Raw genomic sequence first — 16,401 nt, 5'->3', positions numbered from 1 at the left:
GATACGAGCGGCCCTGGCGCAGAGCCCTGCTCTTCCCGAGTCGTGGGTGGCGCGGTGCTTGTTTCCCTCCCCTCCCTTTCCGGACCCAAACGGGGATGTATCTGGGTCAGCCTGGGAGGGGCCGGACCTGCCAGGGACCGGCGGGGTGGGGGTGGGGGTGAAGGGAAAGGGGCTGGCGATGACAGCATCTTTCAGGTTTTTGGCGTTTCTAAGCTTCGCCCCGTCCAGCCTCTCACCGCGCTCGCACCCGGCGAGGGTTGATGCTCAGCCAGTCCAGGCCGTAGGAGTGGGTGTGGGGAGAGCGGGTCCTTCCTATCTGGACCACCACCCCTCCACTCACTTCGAACAGTGCGGCGCCCACCCCCACCCCCACCCGCAGCCCCGCTCCGACACACACACACACACACACACACACACACAAATCCCGGTTCCCCAAGGCACGCTCCCGGGGCGGGCTGCGGGTCCCTCCGCCCCAGGAAAAGAGCAATGGAACAGTTCACGGCCGCCGCGAGTTCCTGGTCTTCCTTCCTTTCCGGTGATAAACGGCGGGGCTACAAGCCAGTTGCTGCTCAAGATACTCCACCCGCGGGCCGAGACTCTCTCTCTCTCGGCTTTGCGGGGGCCCAGATCCAGCATCAAGGGTCCGTTTACCTCCGCAAGGCGCAAAGGCTGAGCGCCCGGGCGGCGGGAGGCGAGACCAGTGCTGGGGCGCAGATCCCCCGGCGGGCTCCTCGCTGCCTCGGTTCCTCCTACGTGACCTTTGGCGCTCCACAGCGCATCTTCCCCGGACGCTTTGGCCGAGGACGGCTAGGGTGAGGTCCGGAGGGTCTTGGACCCTCCTGGCTCCCCTCCCTGAGAGCTCTGTGTATAAGCCCAGCACCAAGGAATCAAGGCCATAGGTCTTCATTGCCCTGAGGCCTGGCTCCTCCCTCCCCAACCCTTCCCTGCGCAGATTCGGCAGCCCCAAATTTACAAATGCTCGCTCTTCCTCTCGGAGTTAGGGAGAGAAGCGGAGCAATGAGTTGAAAATCATCTCTAGATTCTTGCATCTTCTCCTTCATTTCCCCACATTGCACGCTCAGGGTCTTCTGTTTAACAGAGGGTCGCCTTGACTATCTGAAACGCGCGGTCCTGTGGGCAGAGCCTACTGATGCTCTTTGGCTGGGAGCTTCCCGAAAGGTGCCTGCCTCCACGGGTGCTCGAGGCCACGCAGAGGTGTTCTTCCTTCCCTGCTTTACCTCACCCGCAGACATCTCTTGCCATCATTTCATCCACCCTCGTATAAAAACCCGCGCCCCCCCCCCACCTCGTCCCCGCGCAGCGCCCCCTCCCTCGGCTGCGCCCAGGCGGCGAGCTGAACGGACAGGGGCGCGCGGGAGGTGCGCAGAGCTCTCCTGCTGCCCGCGCTCACCGCGCCTGGGGAATTGGGCTGTGGGCGAGGCGGCTCGGGCTGGCCTTTATCGCTCGCCCCGCTGGTCGTTTGAAACTTTATCAGCGAGTCTCGCCACTCGCCGCAGACGCGGGCGGGGGGCGGGGGCGCGGCGAGGCGCCGGCTGCCGTGACGAGGCGCTCCCGGCGCTGAGCGCTTCTGCTCCGGGCACGCATGGCGCCCGCACACGGAGTCTGACCTGATGCGGACGCAAGGGGGTTAATATGAACGCCCCTCTCGGTGGAATCTGGCTCTGGCTCCCTCTGCTCTTGACCTGGCTCACCCCTGAGGTCAGCTCTTCATGGTGGTAAGTCCACGCACACGGGCGCGGGGGAATTTTGGAGATGGGTGTGGGGACCGCGCTGGCCACATAGAGCGTTCCCGGCGGCGCTTCCCCGCGGCCGCAGCAGTCGTGGATTCGGGCCCAAACCCCGGCTACTACCCTCTCATCGCCCCATCCCGAGCCCCTTCGCTTTTCCTCGGGAGTCTATTCCAGCTTTGACAACTCCAAAAAAACCCCACATTACCCCTCACATGAGAGCTCAGATGTCTGGTTTATTTGGATCCAGCTGAGCGACAGCAAAATCAGCCAATTTCTTATCCCGTTGAGAGACGCGCTAGCCGGGTCTCTAGCTCTCTAGCACAGACGTGTCTGTGTGTGTGTGCGCGTGTGCTTGTGTGTGTGAGGGAATTCACCTTGAAAACTACAACCGTCTCCTCCACCTCCCCCGTTCCCTCCCCCCAAAAAACTGCCTCAAGATAACTGTCTGGCCAATTCAGGCAGCCAGGAGCAGTAGAACCCAAAGCGTGTGATTTTCCATTATTTCTCGTCCTTCCACATTCCTAATGCTTCACCCCAGTGGGGCGGAAGAACATTTTGCTGCCTCCAGGTAGCGACTACAGCCTTAATGCGAAGCTCCAGATCCCAGGGGCTCTAAGATGTTACCCTGTTCAAAACCAGTCACTCCAGAGTAACGTTGCTATGTCCTTTGGACGTCGATCTGCAGTTCATTTTGCTTGGTGAAGGAACGTTGATAGTAACAGGTCTTATCGTTAAAAGTTCAAAAGAGAGATTCCTCTCCACCCAGCAACTCTTCTCCGTCTCCCGACCTCCTGATCTTGAAAAGAGATGGAGTTGAGAGCTCTGTACCTTGTACCTAAAAATTTGCGACACGTGTTAAAATACTGATTCAAAAAGACCTGTTATCGTGGGCTTTTTAAAGAATCCAGCAAAAGTAAGGAGTCTCAGCCAAATGAAAGACTAGAGCAGGGAACTTTAGGAAGATACTGGAGCTCTTCAAAAGAGCAAGGCAAAGCGTTGATGGGAAGAGGGGTTCAATCCTTCTAAGCCGCTTTGAACAGGAAGGCGTTTAAGCCTTGACATTGCTGACACAGGATCAAAGATTGATTTATCAGAGTGACCATTTTTCAATAAAATGACTATTTCTGTTTCCATGGGTGTATAAACATTATTTATTGCCCAGGCTTTTTGTCACATTGTCTCTCAGCTGTCATTTAAATATATTTTTTGGAAGTCACAGCTGTAACGATTTTATGATCATATAAAATAATGAAAATACAAGAAAAAGACATTCTCCTTGTTTGATCGCTTCAAAAGACACCTATGGCAGCTTGGGTTATATAAAAGGTACCTTTCTAAACATTTCACAACTAATAGAGAACATCTGGGTAGAGATGATGATGTAATTTTTTGTTAAAGTTTCTTTTCAAAAGTACTTTATGGAGCTATAACACTGTTTGATTCTTCCAAACATTTAGTGTCCTTAATAACAATAGAATTTTTTCCAAAGGTTCTCTATAAAAGCCAAAAAGAGCTGGAAAATGGAAATATTTAAAAGATTCTTTGGTAAGGAAAGAACAGCTTGTCTGTGAGGAGATACCATCAGATACCAACAGGTGTTGATTAGACAGATACAGACAGTTTCTTAAGACACTTAAACATTAGGTCAAATAAATGGGAGCGAGAAGCTTCTAAAGGTCAAGCCGAAGCCAAGTCCAGACACATTGTGTCACTGAGATCAGAGCCTTCTTGGGAAAAGTCTTGGAGTCACTCTTCCCAAAACATGTTGCCCCTCCCCCTTGTTCCATCCCCTGACTGCAGACCTTGCCTCTGCCACCCTGGCCAGAGCATCCTCTGGTGGCTCTGGCTTCATGTCCAAGAGACAATCATTACACCATTTAGGGGTAGCTTCTACTAGGTCACTCACCAGGCCTGTCATACCACTTCTCCACTGGACTAAAATTAAATAACCTTTGCTTTCTAATATCCCAAAAAGAATAAGGAATTCATCTTTGAAACGTATTTTGAACTCTTCGGTCTCCCCGGATTCACGGCAGCAGGCCCCGCTGTTTCTGCTGTCCTCACCTCTGTGCTGGCTCTTCCCAGGTACATGAGAGCTACAGGCGGGGCCTCCAGGGTGATGTGTGACAATGTGCCAGGTCTGGTGAGCCGCCAGCGGCAGCTGTGCCACCGACACCCAGACGTGATGCGTGCCATTGGCCTGGGCGTGGCCGAGTGGACAGCAGAGTGCCAACACCAGTTCCGCCAGCACCGCTGGAACTGCAACACCCTGGACAGGGATCACAGCCTCTTCGGCAGGGTCCTGCTCCGAAGTAAGTCTCCCACCTTCATGCAGCTCCCCAGGCTCTCCCCTCACACACCACTCCTTACTGGGTCTTCAAAGTCTCTGCTCATCTTTTCTTGCATTTGATTCAGTCAGAAGCTTGTTCTCTTGGGTAGCATTGTCCCTGTTTTGTAGAAGAGGACTAGAGAAAATCAAAGAACTTGTCTAAAGTTTTACAGGAGGCCTGACATAGATTAGGATGTAGTGCCCCAGGCTGATGTCCTTTTACTCTTTGCTCTGTCCATTGTGTCGTGTCACAACTCTGCCTGTCCCTTCAGGTTCAGATTTTGTCCCTAGGAGAAAGGAGGAAACAGCCAGAGGGCTCTTTTGCCATTTTTTCACTCTTCTTTCTGGGACTTGAACTTAAAGAAGGATTTGAGCTGAAGATCAGGATGGAATGCCCAAATCTTTTATTAGCCAAAGATGCTCATTATTACGAAAACACAATGTAAGGGTTTATGAAGAAGCAGAGACAAATCTTTGTTCACCACTTTTGACCTTCCATTCAGCTACTCGGCCTTGGGTCACTGTGTATCTAAATTCAACATTTTTTTCAGTAGATTGTAAATTCTGTAAGGCAGGGACTAGCCTGTCTTCCTTGCACCTTGTTTGATACCTTGTATGTTGCAGGCACCATTCAGTCATTGAATGGTTGAACGAATGAATGGATGAACTCTTAGTGAGTACCTATTCCAGATACTTTTTTTTTTTTTTTTGAGGAAGATTAGCCTGAAGCTAACATCCGCCACCAATCCTCCTCTCTTTTTCTGCTGAGGAAGATTGGCCCTGAGTTAACATCCATGCCCATCTTCCTCTGCTTTATATGTGGGACACCTGCCACAGCATGGCTTGACAAGTGGTGCATAGGTCCGCACCTGGGATCCAAACCGGTGAACCCGACCGCCAAAGCAGAGCGTGCGAACTTGACCACTCTGCCACCAGGCCAGGGTTTCCCAGTACATTTTAGGCAGGATTTTTATGGAGGGTAGGGGTGAAAACCAGGAATAGAACTTTTTGTCTTTGGGTTTTTTTTTTTTTCACTTACAAGGAGCATCAAACATTATCTAATTACATAATAAACTTCTTAAAAGTTCTGAATATGGGAAGTGGCTCCCTAGCTGGTACACAATCAGAAAATTAACTGAAGATCAGATTTTCAAAAATATCCATCCCCTAACCTGGCATTCTTATCAACATTCTTCAAGAAGTAGCATGGCCCATTTGTTTCTGGGAAATCCGACTGAAAACGTAACAGGTTCTGTGCGAACACCAGAAACAGGAAACTTCAACTTTTTTTTCCCACCTCCCCCCATTCCTAAGAAAATCATCCAGACTGTGCACTTGGTAATGCTTAACAGAGGGTGTTCCTATCATGTAATCATCACAGCCCTAGGGTTTTATGAGGCCAAATGCATAACTGAATGCTTCTAAAATCCCCCAAGGGCGTAGTACTCTCACTCTTAGTGTATCCCTAAAGTTAATTTACTGCGATATTCTGCAATTTAATTCTCCAGTTTAAGAACTATATTCTTCTGCATTCCTTTTGGAGTTTCGATATGACATCGCAAATTTTTGAAAGGTTAATAGTCAATTTCAGCTACATGGAATTTTAAGACTTCACCTAGATTAGCTCACCAGTGAATCAATTAAAGTGCTGGACCTTGTCACAGACAGTTTGCAAATATCTAGCACGAGAAATCTTTGGATGTATTATGTACAGGCTCTTGGTATTTAAAACGTATCAGGATTTTTCCTTTTCAAAGCGCTCACAACCATTTTCCAATGATTACAAATTAAGTGTACTTCTCATTTACAAAATGATCACTTCTAGATTCTGTCTATGGAAATCCATTAAGATGTCTCCAGATTGAAAAAAAAAAAAAACCTTTAGATCACAAATCAAAGGAAGCAATTTTGACCACTGATCTTAAAGATAGTATATCTCCCAAAGCTGGGGATTCATTCATAAAATACTTTAAATCTTGGCAGTGTTTGTTTCTTCAGGACTGTAGAGTTGCTGAGAGAGAAAAGGTTAGAACTAGAGGAAGCTCAACTAGTTTGACTTTGGGCCTCAGGTAAAGAAGAGTTTCTAACTGGTACTTCCTTCAGAGCTCTTTCGGATCAAGCAGAATGCTTTGTCAAAGTACTCAGAACTTAAAACACTCATGCTACACAATTTCTTTCCATTCTTCACAGAAGGCCAGACTTCTTCCTGGACATTTATGTAAATTTCTGTGACTGTCAATGATGATTTTGTGTTGCTTATGGGAGGGCTGAATTTGGCCTAAGGTGGCTACTCCTGGAAATAATCATGAAATTCCAATGAAGCTCTGCAAAGAGTTTTAAAATTAATTGCTTGGAGGGAAAATCACATCTTAGAGTTGTGAAGAACTATCCTTTGGATCCCTCAATGACCTTATAGATGAATAGGAAAGGCAAAGGGCAACACATTTACAGGGAGACCATAAAGTTACTAACATCTTCCATAGTTACAGAGAAATGGAGAACTTTTACCTCTTTTGCTTCAGAGAACTAGAGTGAGAACAATTTTTAGGAACCTTTGTAATTCATTCACTCAACAGATTATGACCACTCACAGGCAGAGAAACTTAGACAGAACTAGTAACCCCAAAAATATTCCTGTAAGAATGTACCTCCAGAATTCCAGAGTAAGCCTTAAAAAACAAAAAAGGTGACTAGGTCTCATACTTGTAAACGTAAAAATAAAAAAGGCAAGTATTTTAAAAGAGTTGAACAACCCATAACTTTCCAGAAAGCCTACTTCTAGTGTTTTGCCCTCCCAAGTAACAATCTGCCACCCCAAACAAAAACTGTGCCTATGCACTTGAGACATTGCTTGACTTATCTCAATCCAAAAATTAGAAAAACTTCAATAGTAACACATCAGGAAGTATAAATATCACCATTTATATTTGTATTTTGATTCATATTGTGATGGCTTTAAAAAGAATCAGTTTTTCTAAGAAGAGGCCCAAAATCAAAATTTGTTTTGTTACGAAGCCAACTCTTGAAATGTGCTACTATTTCACACATAGCATTTTCGTGATTCATCTAAGACACTTAACTGAAAACATCTTAAGGCCATATCTACATGATACCAGAACATCTGGAGGTAAATGAAAAGTCAATGTGCTAAATTTTTTATTTAAATAAATAAACAAACATCTAGCTATTTAGTCACGTGTTTGAATAATAAATGACTAGTATTTAGAAGGGCAATATTTTTGCTTTGGAAATTATTTATGAAATAGAGCAGATTTTAAGGGGTTTTTCTTCTTTCAGCCAACTAGTTAATGTAATTGTTTGCAGGTTATGCCAGAATGAATTCTGTGCCTAGACAATTTATTCCTCCATTACTTTCAAAAGACTGTCTGGTCTCTGACATTCTATCATCCACATCTTCCATACCTTTCCCCTAAAAGACCACCTCATAAAATTTCTCTTCTTTCTCCTTAAAAAATAAGTCTAGTGCTAAATACCTTCATCATTTGGAAACTTTCCCCTATGTGATATCTCTCATTGTGGGCACTGAACTCCAAATCCCAAACCAGGCGTTAGCACATCAATGGGATAACTGTGGACAAGGTATTTTCCTAAACTGTAAAATGAGTAGAACAAAATTTTATTTATCTGAAAGCCACTACCTGAGATGAAGCCACATTGGCATCTATTAGTCATCATCTTTTATAAAACATCTCAATTCCACTTAGAAAACCTGTGATCCTTATAATATGATCTGGGACTCTTTAAAACAGCTCCCATGACCATCATATTTCTCTCTGGAGAGTGCTACCTGCTACCTATGGCAAATATTCATATAATTGATTTTACCTAACTACACGGCATGATTGATTCCTCTTTTGATGGTTAGCGGTTTCAGGGGAGATGTTTTTTGAAGGCTGAGGTAAGTGCCATATAATATGGTGTAGATATGTTTTCCTGATTTTTAATAATGAGACTAGCAGAGCAAATATTGCAAGGGACGTATAATAAATTTTAGCACTGAATGACAAACGGAAACAAGCAGGGCTTCGATGCGAAAAGGTGGTTTGTTCTCCCAGCTGTGTGGTTCAAAAAGTCACACTCGTCTTGACATATTGAATCACCAAATGGCTCTCCGTTTTCTGCCTTGCATTGGCATTAGGTTGTTCAGCTTCTATTTTGATTGTTAATATATTTGCTGCAGCAACCATTAATAAAAAGGCATGCTAATAACAATGAAATATAGCTCCATTTGAAAAATGAGGTGCACACAGACCCTAAAGAGCCTTATATCTGTCACTATACCACAACACTGTGTTATGAGTTACTACAGATTATTAAAATAATTTAATGTAGTTATTGCACTGAAATATGTACCTTTCAGCCTGTAAGTGAAAGTAGCCTGTGCTCTAATAAAGAACAATTCTAAGAAAGCACCCCAAAGGGTTCTTGCCCAAGTCTAATTATAGGCGGTAAATTTGTTTCCTTCCAGAAAAACCAAAGAAAAGCTTTTCACTGTCTTTTACCCAATACCAGTGATTAGTGCAGGTGTTCCAGAAGAAAGTAAATTCACCTTAATAGTTAGACATAGTATGTAACTCAAGGATATTGCATATTGCCTTCAACAATCTCTCAATTACTTGTGAATGTTGATGCCAAGCCAAAGCTCTCCGGTGTTAACGCGCACGCAGGTCTGGTTACTGCCTGAATTCTCTTCCCACCTCAGCCCTTCGATTTCTTTGAATTCAGTATTTCGATCTTGATCATTTAAAAGCATATGAGTGTTCTCAGTAATGCCAGGAGGTTTGGAAGATTTTTTCAAAGAGAGCTGTAGTAGCATGAATACCACAATATGAAATTCAGACTGTATGTTACAGATAAAGAAACCAAGACCTGGAGGTGTTACGCTCCTCTCTTTCAGGGCATAGAGGATTCGAGGTTAAAGCAAAGCACACGTATGAGACTGATGTGAAGCCAGGAGCTGGGAAAGGCGGGCTTTGGCTGCATCTTCTTTTATAGTCTATATATGTGCTTTAACGATAGTTGTCATACCGATATCTAACTTGACAAAAGCTTATGTTAGATGGAGATGGTTCATACTAAAGAAAGAGCTTTGGCTCCAGAAAAGAAGCGTTCAAGAACACCAATATCTTTCTGTCTAATGGCGAAGTATGTCAGAGGCAGAACAAGCATTCAACAGCCATCATGTGCAGAACTAGCAATTCCAGACCACTTTTAAGAAAAGCATTTTTGTTTCAGGTAGTCGGGAATCTGCCTTTGTTTACGCCATCTCCTCAGCTGGAGTTGTATTTGCCATCACCAGGGCCTGTAGCCAAGGAGAATTAAGATCCTGTTCCTGTGATCCAAAGAAGAAGGGGACCGCCAAGGACAGCAAGGGCACTTTCGATTGGGGTGGCTGCAGTGATAACATTGACTATGGGATCAAATTTGCCCGAGCGTTTGTGGATGCCAAGGAAAGGAAAGGAAAGGATGCCAGAGCCCTGATGAATCTTCACAACAACAGAGCCGGCAGGAAGGTATGGACTGCAATGGTGCTCATTTTTTAGACTGCATGGCTTTATAAATCACTTAAGCCAAGCTTATCTTAAACTTCCCTAGAGTTGATAGAATGCTATATAGTCACAACTTCCCACTGTCCCCCAGCCCAGAGCTGTTTGTTCTAAAGAATATCGCCAACTGGGTTGAAATATCCCCACCCACACTCCACCTTCCTTCCCACAGCTGAACTGAAGGAGTCCATCCATTGCTTTTGGCATTGTGTAGAGTCAAGTGTTTTATGGTCCCTCTGGGTACTGTATCATCTAGACGGAAGATATAATCTGTGGGTGAGGATAGCGCTTCATCCCACATACCAATGGGACATTGAATTCTTGTATCTAAGGGATATCAAGACCCAGAACATCTTCACTCAAACTTGTGAAAGCAACTCACCAGGCATGGCTTATTGACTTCTTCTAGATTCAGGGATGCTCTTTTTAGAACCAGACTCAGCTCTCACTCAAAAAAGCCCCACCTTGGGGTTTCTGGTACTAGATGAGTAAGTGGACCAGGGGAAGACATGGCCCCAAAGGGTACTCCGGCACCTTAACCTCTAGTCCTGACTAACCTCCTGGTCTGTGGGTATCTGGTCTGTATTCACTCCCTAACCCCCATTTGTTAGATAAGGAAATAGGCTCTCAGGTGCTCAAGATCACATGGAAAGTGAGTAGAAAAGTCAGGATTAGAACTCAGGTTTCAACTCCCAGCCCAGGTGTGCTTTGGCCTAGGATTAAACCATCTCAATGCCAGTGTTCAGATCCATTGATGAGCCATGTGTTTCTGCACGGTGGCATGACCAGAATAACTAGAGAATCTGAATGCTGCACATTATGCCTTTGTGTAAAAAGAGTAAACTGGCTGGGCTTCTCAAATACTTAAGGTCAGAACCATTTTAGAATAATCTAATTGCCAATGAGAAGAGATAACCATAATTTGTCTTTTATCAACACAAAATAAAAATGTGCTTGATATTAATATAGAAAGAAAGATCAGCATAAAATTGAAAGGTCCCCAGGGGGGCTTTAATAGGAGAAAGAATAGAAAAGAATGCAGATCTGTTTGGATGAAAACTCTTTTACTAGGCTCATGGAGAGAACAAATCTCATTTAAAGGAAGTTGGAAGGAAAGAACTCTTGCTTAGCACATGGAATAAGATGAGTGTGACCTGAACTGTTTACAAATAGTACCTTCCTTGAACTTTAAAAATCAACATCCCTTATTTTCATGAGTCTATGAACTTATAGTGACTACTGCCAAGAATATAGACTATGGTTGTGCAATCCGACAACTATTGGTAATTACTGCTTGTGCAATGGTTTGGATAAAGAAAGATTTACATTGACCTTTGTTTTGACATTGATACCGCATGTATAAGTTATAAAGTGTGGTGTCTTTGATAGGAGTGTGCTGCTTAATTATTCAAGCTGGATATATAGTTAGATCTCTGATTATTTGTAAAGATAAAGGCGTATGGTCGTACATTGTATCCAAAAGAATGTCGCCTCATCAAAATAAATGTTAATTTTGCTTAATAGGTCATTAGATATTAAATGCTTCAACTCTTCAAGACAATAGATCTTAATTATTATATTGTAGGTTCTGAATAAACATGACTTTTCATGTAAGTCACATGATTCCTCACTGGGTAGAGGTGAACAGCTGTCAGGCCTCAGATATTCTCCTGCCTACTCTGCAAAACTTAGGAGGCTACTTTTGATTGGAATAAAAGTGCACACACTGACTTTTTAAAATGTGGCTTTAATTAATGGTGGGTGGGCAGACTTTTTCAAGGAGATGCATGATGTCAGTGAATATGAACTTTAATGAGAGTAAATGTATTGAGATAAACATGCGTCTCTAATTCTCTTCTTGCGGTCGTTAGACCCCCAGTCTCTACTCCCCCTTCGTACCAGCAGAAGGTCGGTGGAATCAAAATGAGAACAGGCTGGGCTTGCGTTTGAAGGCAGGGCTCCTGAGCTAAGCCTCCAACTGGCCTGGCTCTAGAAAACTCCAGCCTCCCAGGGCTGACAGCAACATCAGTTTATTTTTATTTCTTCTTGTGCTTTTCAGTATTTCCCAAATTGTCCAATATGAACATCTACTTTTTAAAATGGGGACAGGGGCCCAATACATTTTAAAAGAGAAACCATCTATTTCAAGATTGTTCTGTTTAGCCAGCGCTGCAAATCGGAATTCAACACTGCCATTTACAACAGGCCCTAATTTCTCCCTAATATTTGAGCAATTTAATTCATTTATTATAGCAGCTGGTTAGAGCACCCTCATGTGTCTCTGTACTGTAATATCATTTTAGGTCTTCTGTGCTGCTATATTTCATTTTAATCGCAGCTTCAATAGAATTTGTAATGGTGTCTCTTGCCTTCATGTTTACTTGAAACTCATCTTTGATGAGTTTAGTTTTCTACCTCCAAGCAGAACTATTAATAGGTCCTAAAAAGATAAATCCACCTTGTTCAACACAAATATTCTACCAAGAAAGACATTCCACAGCTTCTCTCAGCAGTTCTTTTCAGGTCTAAAGAAGCCATGCTATGAAAACTTCTAAATTATACTTGAAGATGGGTTTAGGTAAATTATAAGCGAAAAGTATTTGGTCAATATTCACCATTTGTTCCCTTTCAGGACCTTGAAAATGGCTTCTAAATTAGTCCACTCTTTCCTCAGGATGAAATAATCACAACTTCTTTTACCTTTCCTAAGAGAATCTGTATCAAAATAATCCATGTATCCAATCGAATACGGCCCTTCAATCGTTGGACAGTTCCATAATAAGAAATTCCATAAAAACACTTTGCCCTAAAGGTCTCTCTCACTATAGTGAAGATAGAACATGGCATTTGAATTGAGACCCACCTTGTTTTTAATCTTGCAATACCAGTGGCTTTGCTCATGAATTTCAGGCTTTCTCTTATGTACAAGGGTGTTATATGGTGCTGGGGTTGAGACACGTGTAAGGCAAATAGCACAGGACCTGGCATGTAGTAGGTACTCAGCAGAAGTTAGTTCCTTTCCCTTGAGTGAAGTGAAGGTTATCTGTAACTTAGGGAATAGAGCTAGGCACAAATCAAGTTTGAACTCCTACTTAGGATTCAATGTGATCACTCCATGTATCCATAGGTTCATCTTTGGTACAATTTAACGTTCTAATAAAAAACAGTAGACAGTATTTGCTAATGTACAAAATACTGTCAAATGTTTTATAATTTGATCTCCAAAAACTCCTAGAGGAATAAAAAACAGTATGAGTATTCCTATTTTTCAGATGAGAAACTGTACCTCAGAGGGATGAAGTGGCTAACGTAGGGTCACACCATCATGAAGTACTGGGTGTGGGGGTTCAAACCCAGTTGTGTCCACCCTTCGGTCCTTATCTACCTTTCCATCTTGTCTCTGTTGAGAATTTCTGAGAAACACACACACACACACATTCTTTCTTTCTTTTTTTTTTTTTTAAAGAAGCAGCAGCTGCCCTTGCAAAGTAGTTTACTGATGATTTTTCCCCTTTGTTGAGTGTCTTTATTTTACAAGTTTTCTAAAAGGAATACATATTATTTTTTAACAACAAGGAAAACATTGTTTTAAATGCCAAAAACATAACTGCTAGTCATTGTGAGTATGCCCAGAGCAACTTAGCCTTATTTGGTGGATTCACCAAATTTCAACTAGTGGCCCTATAAGTTTACGAGAACTATTCCTATGTGCTATTGGACTGAATTGTGTTCAACAGATAATTTTTTAAGGAATTACTTTGGGAAAAGTTCTGTTTTAGGTATGAAGTCATACACGGTAAAGAATAAGACAAAGAAGCCCTGACCGTGAGAAACGAAATTTTACTCAAGGAGACAAGTGAAATACAATTGGGAAGCAAGTTCTGTGCCAGGTGGTACAATAGAAAAGTCAGCCAGAGGGCCAGTTAGCTGAGGAGAGAAAGGCTGTGTCATAAAAGAACCGGGTGTTTGAACTGGAGATAAAGATTTCCCATGGTTGAGATAGGGAAAATGCTTTCCAGGATGAAAGGACTACAAGCCAAAGAAAGATACTGGAGCAGAAAGAACATCAAAGTTGAGGCATGACGAGGGCTCTAGGATGGAGCTCACGACTGACAATCGATAGGAGCTGAGGCTGCAAATTCGAGTGTCAGCCGGATCTGGAGAGCCTTGCATGCTGTGCTGAGACATTTGGATGTCGCTGTGAAGCAATAGGAAGGTATTGAACAATGAGGGGTGGGGGAAATTAAATACTTAAGTTCCATTTTCATACCTTGTTAATTTCTCTAAAGTCCACTTTGAAAGAGCAATAGATTTCAGAGTTCAAATCTTCTGTAATATGTCTGAATTAACTTAAAATAGACTTACTAGGAAAATTATGAGAAATTTATACCTCTCTGAATTTTATTTTCAGCCCTAAATATACATATAAGGACTGATGTAGATAGTGAGCTTCCTGGTATTTACTAATAAAAATTAGCATATGGCAACTGTGTTGATATTTATATTTTTAACATAATGTTTACATTATTGGCTACTTTACTCATTAGAGGTTTTTGCTATTGACGTCATCGTGACTGAGGCAATACGGAGGCTGGGGCTTTGGAATCAGAACACTGGCCCTAATACTTGAGCATGACTTTGGACAGGTTACCTAACAAGGATTGCTATATAAAATGCATACACATATGCACCAAGTTTTAAGCAAGCCTAAGAGGTAGGTACCATTATTATCTGCATTTTGCCTATGTAGAGACTGAGGTCCATGATAAGGTGGCTGGAATTAGCAAACAAGTTGAATTTTTTTGCTAGTTGGAATTCAAACTTAACTTGGCATCCTGTGTTTTATATGGGAGGAGTTTGCAGAGTGAGGGGATCCAGAGTTTCTAGCTCCACTCCCTGCCCAAACCTGCACCACTCAAGTTCAGTGCCATGGAGCGCTGGGGCCTGCCTCTGAGCTTGGCCCACTGGGGCACCAGGACAAAGCAGATGCTTTTATGTCCCATCGACAGAAAATGCCTCCAAAGTCAGCAGAAACAGATATTGTACAGGGATGTAAGTACAACCTTATAGGCAAGCAAATCTAGGGCTTAGTAAAGACTTCTAAGAATACATCCTGTGATGCCATCTAAGATACATAATAAATAACGGGTCTGAACCAAGAGAACTAGGCATGATTAAAAAGACACCACTCTTTTTTTTTTTATTGCAGTAACATTGGTTTATAACATTATATAAATTTCAGGTGTATGTTGTAATATATTTTGAATTCTGTGTAGATTACATCATGTTCATCACCCAAAGTCTAATTACAATCCATCACCACACACGTGTGCTTAATCACCCCCTTCGTCCTCCTACCTCCTCCCTTCCTCTCTGGTAACCACTAATCCAATCTCTGTTGCTATGTGTTTGTTTGTCTTTGTTTCTATCTTCTACTTATGAGTGAGAACATACGGTATTTGACTTTCTCCCTCTGACTTATTTCACTTGGCATAATACCCTCAAGGTCTATCCACGTTGTCACAAATGGCCGGATTTCATCATTTCTTATAGCTGAGTAGTATTCCATTGTGCATATATACAACATCTTCTTTATCCACTCCTCCCTTGATGGGCACCAAGGTTGCTTCCAAGTCTTCACTATTGTGAATAATGCTGCAATGAACATAGGGTGCATGCATCTTTATGCATTTGTGTTTTTAAGTTCTTTGGATAAATACCCAGCAGTGGAATAGCTGGATCATATGGTAGATCTATTCTTAATCTTCTGAGGAATCTCCATACTGTTTTTCATAGTGGCTGCACCAATTTGCACTCCCACCAGAAGTCTATGAGGGTTCCGTTCTCTCCACATCCTCTCCAACACTTATTGTTTCCTGTTTTGTTCCTTATAGCCATTCTGACGGGAGTGAGGTTAAAAAGACATCACTCTTAAAAAGTAAGGAATAACAATAGAAAAGAAAAGAATAAAACTGAACTACAGAGCCAGATTGCTTTAACCTCCTGTTCATCCTAACCTCCCTTAACTTAAGGTTGAGAATCTTTATAAGATACAACTTTCACTTAGTAGATATTTGTTTTCTGATTGATCTCTTTAGCTCATAAAATTAAATGCATTTTGAAAAATTAGATCAGTTCTGCAAGCCTCACCTCTGTCTTGTTAGACCCCAAAATAGTATGTGCTTGATACTATAGATCTTCATATAGCATATGAATCAAAAACTAACCAGAATTCAAGTCCCAAAGCAGAGAATAACTCTTAAGAAAATTGTTACAGTTCCACGTACAGTTCCATTATTCTTAGAAAATGTTTTTTAGACTAGCCTCATTAGTCAGTAAGAATTATTAAATGTATGGTTAGTCAACGGTAATGTTCTTGAATTCCACAGATATAAATTCCACACCTTATATTTCCTAGCTAAGCCCACCGCAGTATTGCTTTTAAAGAATGACAGTGCTTGAGAAATCCCAATGTCTTATTTAATAAATGATTGCATAAACAAGCCAACTGCACAGTTTGCTAATAAATATTCCTTGTTTTCCTAGTTCCAGAGCATGTATGTTTGAAAGATGTAAGTTGGTCTGATTTTCAGTAACTCTTAGAGACGTGGACCTGTCAAAAGGATTTAATTGTTAATAAATGTACTTGGCTTTCAACCAGCATCTGAAGATTAAATAATATGTTTTTAATGTGTGTTTCCCTCAGGAAAACTGATATAGGACCAGAAATATGTTAGTTGCTTTGTGGCATAAA

General features: G+C 42.5%; 1 protein-coding gene across 1 annotated transcript in view; it reads left to right on the top strand.

Annotated features, from left to right (window-relative positions):
• The first annotated feature begins 409 nt into the window (after positions 1–409).
• WNT2 (Wnt family member 2) overlaps positions 410–16,401 on the top strand; it is a 46,853-nt gene continuing 30,861 nt past the window's right edge. Inside the window, exons 1-3 of the mRNA XM_008519584.2 lie at positions 410–1,736; positions 3,837–4,063; positions 9,337–9,614. Of these exons, the coding sequence (XP_008517806.1) occupies positions 1,654–1,736; positions 3,837–4,063; positions 9,337–9,614 (588 nt within the window). The 5' untranslated portion in view covers positions 410–1,653. The remainder of the gene's footprint in view (positions 1,737–3,836; positions 4,064–9,336; positions 9,615–16,401) is intronic.

This window comes from Equus przewalskii, chromosome 4 (genome assembly GCF_037783145.1).
Source record: "Equus przewalskii isolate Varuska chromosome 4, EquPr2, whole genome shotgun sequence".
NCBI classification, from domain to species: domain Eukaryota; kingdom Metazoa; phylum Chordata; class Mammalia; order Perissodactyla; family Equidae; genus Equus; species Equus przewalskii.
The sequence above is the reverse complement of the archived record's forward strand: the minus strand, read 5'-3'. Positions and strand labels throughout refer to the sequence as shown.